The following is a 6,584-nucleotide window of genomic DNA, read 5'->3' as shown; positions in this document are numbered from 1 at the left end:
TTATTTATTTATATATATATGTAATACTATATATATATATTAGAGATGCGCGGATAGGCAATTATTTCATCCGCAACCGCATCACAAAAGTCGTCAACCATCCGCATCCACCCGAATTAACATTTAATCAACACCGCACCCGCCCGTTGTTATATATCTAATATAGACGATGCAAGGCATTAGTGAGGTTATAAAGCTTTTGCCTGTTAAAGAAAGGAGACTGATGCAGAGACATTCAATGCGTGCCACGCTGTCACGGCCCAGACGCACACCAGTGCGCAATCATCTGGGAGCCGCGCTGAGCACACCTCCAAGCGCGTAGAGGTGCGATGTCCCTTGCACCCGCGGCGGCTCCACCCGGGCTCGCGCTCGAGGCTTCAGCGCGCACCGCGGCGGCCATCCTACTCGTCACGGCCTAGCCCTCGCGGCTCTCGCTGCCGGCGACGGCCGGGTATGGGCCCGACGCTCCAGCGCCATCCATTTTCAGGGCTAGTTGATTCGGCAGGTGGGTTGTTACACACTCCTTAGCGGGTTCCGACTTCCATGGCCACCGTCCTGCTGTCTATATCAACCAACACCTTTTCTGGGGTCTGATGAGCGTCGGCATCGGGCGCCTTAACCCGGCGTTCGGTTCATCCCGCAGCGCCAGTTCTGCTTACCAAAAGTGGCCCACTCTGCTCACCAGGGTGAAACCCACCCCTTTCGTGAGCGCACTGCGCGCGGAGTGACCCCTGTTACGCGCCCCCGGCAACGGGGGTGGCGGGCAGGTAAGCTGCGCGGGCGGAGCGCGCGGAGTGACCCCTGTTACGAGCCCCCGGCCACGGGGGTGGCGGGCAGGTAAGCTGCTTACCTGCTGCGCGTGACGCCGGCCGCGGCGAAGGCGGACGAGGCGGGGTGTCGTGCGGTGGGCGCGGTGGTGACCCTGGACGTGCGTCGGGCCCTTTTCGCGGATCACCTCAGCTACGGCTCCCGGTGGAGCCCTCTCGGGGGAAGGGGCCTCGGTCCCGGACCCCGGCGAGGCGTCCCTTCTCCGCTCCGTAAAAGTGTCCATCTCTTTTTTTTTTTTCTTCTTCTGTTGTGGCATATGCTGCAGGTGCCTGCTCGTTTTTCGTATGTGGGTAACAACATTTAACTATGTATATATATTTCCGAATTGGTTTAACTGCCACCCGCCTGAATCCATTTAAAATCTTTTTTTTTTTTTTTCAACCGCCCGATCCGACCTGCGGATAAAATCAATTTTTTTTTTATTTCAACCGCCCGATCTGCGGAAAATCCGCGGACTCCACGGTTGTGTCCGCAAACCGCGCATCTCTAATATATATATATATATATATATATATATATATATATAGCTAGAATTCACTGAAAGTCAAGTATTTCTTATATATATATCTTAACCACGCCCCCCACCTCCCGAAATCGGAGGTCTCAAGGTTGGCAAGTATGCTCAGTACTTGAGTAGTTTTTTCACAACATACTTTTTACTTTTACTCAAGTACATATTTGGGTGACTACTCCTTACTTTTACTTGAGTAATAAATCCCTAAAGTAACAGTACTCTTACTTGAGTACAACTTCTGGCTACACTGATGGATGAATTATTCCGCTTACCTGACGTTCACCACCCCGATCAGCTCCTTGGACACAAAGCGCAGAGTGAAGGCGTTCAACAGAAAGGTAAGCACACGGAACATCACCTGCCATGAAAACATAATCATTGTATGAACATGACCGGACATTTTTAGACGATTATATGAGGAGCTCACCTGTAGCAACACATTGTACGACGCCAAAGTGGACGCGCTCTTCAGGACGTCCTGAGAGCTCATTGTCAACCTTTATGTCACTTCCGCTCTAAGTTTGACATCATGTTTCCGACGTTAAAAGTGCAACTTTAATGTTCCGCACCGCGTGGAAAGAGCCAGACGAGCACACGGTCGGGACGAATTGAGCGGCGTTTCCACTTCCGGACACATTGGACCTAATAGCACGGTGCGTGATGACGTCACGTGCGTTACGCACCACGCTGTGGTGTGCGTACGGCAACGTTGCCAGATGGGAAAGGGCAAATTATCGTGTTTTTTTTTTTTTTTTTTTAAAGCAAAACCACCGTGTATCTAATTTAACATTGCTCGGGAACATAAAACACAGTCCAACATGAACACAGACCGTGTGTAGGATAACTTGAAAATGCAGTTTTACTTGAAATCAACTAACTACCGTACACTGTTGAGGGGGGGGGGATGCCACTAGTAGAACAGCGCCCCCACCTGGCTGTGGAGAGGCACATGAGACGATGCACCACGCAGGATATATGCTCGTGTGTTCAAGTCGCCAATCGATTATTATATATTGATTATATCGCACAAATACAGTAACTATTGTACGTCTGGCAACGCTGTCGGCATGACGCTATTTGGCGTGCGCGCGCACCCTACTAGACCACAGGTGTCAACACTTCAGTTTATATGGTCCGCCAGATAATATGCGTCAATAAAGTCCTTAAATATTGTCTTACTAAATGTATTTGTTCTTTCGTTTTTAATCATATTTATTTTTATATTTTCTTGATTTTTAGTTTTTATTCAGCTAAGGATATCCATCCATCCATCCATTTACTACCGCTTATTCCCTTCGGAGTCACGGGGGGTGCTGGAGCCTATCTCAGCTACAATCGGGCGGAAGGCGGGGTGCACCCTGGACAAGTCGCCATCCTCATAGAGGGCCGAGATAAGGATAATATTTGAATATTGTTTTTAATATTGTTGTGCAGCACTTTGGAAACATTTTTGTTGTTTAAATGTGCTATATAAATAAAGTGGATTGGATTTCCATTTTTATAAAAAAAAAATATATATATGAAAGCTACTGCATATTTTAAACTTGAATATTATCTAACATTACAATAAGTCTCCTAAATTCCAACCATTTTTCATTGTTAAAAATAAATACTTAAGTGTCTGCTTGTTTAATGATCAGAAATTGTACACCTTAACAACTGTAGATTTTACGGTAAAAAACAAACAAACTGGCAGCATTCTTTTTTACATTACACGAAAAAAAAGATATAATCAAATGCATAGTCAATTGTGTAATATCATGAGACAAATACTTATATTATATTGATATATTATTCACTGTTACAATGAAAAAGGCATGCAAATAAATGCAATAAATTACATGCTTTTTTTTATTTCTCTTTGCTATTTGGGCTTATTGAACCCCAATTGCTATAAAAACTAAGTATCATCTTTTGATATAATGTACTTAGTCCATAAGTACACAAACGTGTACTTCATGTTTAGTGACATGCTAATTCTTATTTTTACACCTTTTTTTCCAAATTCCATTGTATGTTATACTCTTCTGACACCACCAGATGGCAGTATAAGTGTCCACATAAGACCCCAATTCAGTAGTGTACACAATTTTGGAAATAAGAGCTGAAAGGTGCTGTCCACGTATGTGGCCACTAAGCCTTTAGAGGTTTTAAGGTGGATTTGCAGGTAAATGTGGTGTTATTACAGCTAAACATAAACAACATTATGGTGTGTTTTTGTGCAGAATGTTTTGTCATTGCACGTTGGAATAAAACTGTGACTTAATGAATTGTAGGAATAATTCATCACTATTGAAACGTTCCAGCATTTTCCTTAATAAAAAAAAAAACATTCATGTGGTTTGGAGTCTTTGAGGGTTTTAATTAGATGTAAAAGATGAAGACAGTAAAAAACAAAAGAAAAACAGCCAACCAATATACATGTTACTCCAATACACACAATCTATGTACACAGTCTCAGCTACTTCACATAATGTAGATAAACTGTACTTATACTGTATATATCATGTAAATACTGTATTCATTCAGCAGTCACAGGAAGGAATCTCACAAAAATGTCAAATCTACAATTCAAGATGACTCCCGTTTTTGTTCATCTCAGGTGTACGTACATTTAATCAACACATTTAGCTATTACTAAAGTTGCAATATTTTTAACGGATTAATATGAAACATGACACCAGATGGCAGTAGTGACATTAGGTGTCCAAAGGACCGCATACTGAGAAATGAATCTGGGGACATTTCCATATCTTAAAATTGTAAACGAGATAAAAACCAATCTAATATAGATGTGCTTAAGAAGCTTTTTACAGTTTCGGTGACAACGTGTGTCATTATTAACATTTTCCCGCGTTACCTTTTGAGTATTGTGTGTCGAATAATTTTTGTTTTCTGGGGACCTGCAGTACGGGCCGAAAGGTTTGGACACACCTTCTCCTCATTTAATGAGTTTTCTTTATTTTCATGACTATTTACATTGTAGATTGTCACATCAAAACTATGAATGAACACATGTGGAGTTATGTACTTCACAAAAAAAGGTGAAATAACTGAAAACATGTTTTATATTCTAGTTTCTTCAAAATAGCCACCCTTTGCTCTGATTACTGCTTTGCACACTCTTGGCATTCTCTCCATGAGCTTCAAGAGGTGAGGGTGGTTTTCACTTCACAGGTGTGCTTGAAGCTCATGGAGAGAATGCCAAGAGTGTGCAAAGCCGTAATCAGAGCAAAGGGTGGCTATTTTGAAGAAACTAGAATATAAAACATGTTTTTGGTTATTTCACCTTTACGGAGCCCCTAAAGCAGGGGTCGGCAACCCAAAATGTTGAAAGAGTCATATTGGACCAAAAATACAAAAACAAATCTGTCTGGAGCCGCGAAAAATTAAAAGCCATATTACATACAGATAGTGTGCCATGAGATATAAATTGAATTAAGAGGACTTAAAGGAAACTAAATGAGCTCAAATATAGCTACAAATTAGGCATAATGATGCAATATGTACATATAGCAAGCCTAAATAGCATGTTAGCATCGATTAGCTTGCAGTCATGCAGTGACTAAATATGTCTGATTATCACTCCACACAAGTCAATAACATCAACAAAACCCACCTTTCATGCACAACGTTAAAAGTTTGGTGGACAAAATGAGACAGAAAAAGAAGTGGCATAAAACACGTCCTAGAAAGTCATACATGTAAACAAACTACGGTGAGTTCAAGGACCGCCAAAATTAGTAGGACAAAACAGCGCTCGCCAAATACTCGAATCAGTGCAGCATGTTTAATATAAACAGTGTAACAATTAGGGAGGCTTGTGTCATGTTTGTCCTCCTACAGAAACCATATTAAAACAAAAACATTTTTTTTTCCCCCTCATCTTTTGCCATTTTTCATACATTTTTAAAAAAGCTCCAGAGAGCCACTAGGGCGGCGCCAAAGATGCGGATCTAGAGCCGCGGGTTGCCGACCCCTGCCCTAAAGGGACACGGGGGAAAAAAAACATTTTTATTTTTATTTTTTTAGACGTGCGCACGAGAAACTTTTTATAAAATTATAAAAAAAAAATTTAAAAAATGTATTTAATTTTTATTTTAAATTTTTTTTAGACATGTATCTCGTGGACACGATAAACTATCTCGTGCGCACGAGAAAGTTTATTTTTATAAAATTATTTTTAAAAATGTGAAAATTAATAATCTTTTTTTAAATTAATTAATTAATTTATTTTTTGTTTGTTGACATGTATCTCGTGCGCACGAGAAACTATACATACATGTCTAAAAAAAAAAAAAAACTAATTTAAAAATTAGAAAAACAAATTTTTCCCCCCAAGTCCCTTTAGGAGCTCCGTACACCTTTTTTTTTGTTAAGTACATAACTCCACATGTGTTCATTCATAGTTTTGATGTGACAATCTACAATGTAAATAGTCATGACAATAAAGAAAACGCATTGAATGAGAAGGTGTGTCCAAACCTTTGGCCTGTACTGTACTTCACTTTAATTTATGGCGTATTTAAAGGGGAACATTATCACAATTTCAGAAGGGTTAAAACCATTAAAAATCAGTTCCCAGTGGCTTATTATATTTTTCGAAGTTTTTTTCAAAATTTTACCCATCACGCAATATCCCTAAAAAAAGCTTCAAAGTGCCTGATTTTAACCATCGTTATATACACCCGTCCATTTTCCTGTGACGTCACATAGTGATGCCAACACAAACAAACATGGCGCATAGAACAGCAAGCTATAGCGACATTAGCTCGGATTCAGACTCGGATTTCAGCGGCTTAAGCGATTCAACAGATTACGCGTGTATTGAAACGGATGGTTGTAGTGTGGAGGCAGGTAGCGAAAACGAATTTGAAGAAGAAACTGAAGCTATTGAGCCATATCGGTTTGAACCGTATGCAAGCGAAACCGACGAAAACGACACGACAGCCAGCGACACGGGAGAAAGCGAGGACGAATTCGGCGATCGCCTTCTAAACAACGATTGGTATGTGTTTGTTTGGCATTAAAGGAAACTAACAACTATGAACTAGGTTTACAGCATATGAAATACATTTGGCAACAACATGCACTTTGAGAGTGCAGACAGCCCAATTTTCATCAATTAATATATTCTGTAGACATACCCTCATCCGCGCTCTTTTCCTGAAAGCTGGTCTGTCCAGTTTTGGAGTTGATGTCAGCAGGCCAGGGAAGCTAGGGTCGATATTCTTCTCTTGAT

General features: G+C 40.9%; 1 protein-coding gene across 1 annotated transcript in view; it reads right to left on the bottom strand.

Moving 5' to 3' along the window:
* rft1 (RFT1 homolog) overlaps positions 1–1,988 on the bottom strand; it is a 41,389-nt gene extending 39,401 nt beyond the window's left edge. Inside the window, exons 1-2 of the mRNA XM_061929710.2 lie at positions 1,770–1,988; positions 1,615–1,700 (exon numbers count right to left, since the gene is read on the bottom strand). Of these exons, the coding sequence (XP_061785694.2) occupies positions 1,615–1,700; positions 1,770–1,832 (149 nt within the window). The 5' untranslated portion in view covers positions 1,833–1,988. The remainder of the gene's footprint in view (positions 1–1,614; positions 1,701–1,769) is intronic.
* Positions 1,989–6,584: the final 4,596 nt, after the last annotated feature.

The sequence above is a fragment of the Nerophis lumbriciformis genome, linkage group LG03, assembly GCF_033978685.3.
Source record: "Nerophis lumbriciformis linkage group LG03, RoL_Nlum_v2.1, whole genome shotgun sequence".
In the NCBI taxonomy this organism is placed as follows: Eukaryota; Metazoa; Chordata; class Actinopteri; order Syngnathiformes; family Syngnathidae; genus Nerophis; species Nerophis lumbriciformis.
The sequence above is the reverse complement of the archived record's forward strand: the minus strand, read 5'-3'. Positions and strand labels throughout refer to the sequence as shown.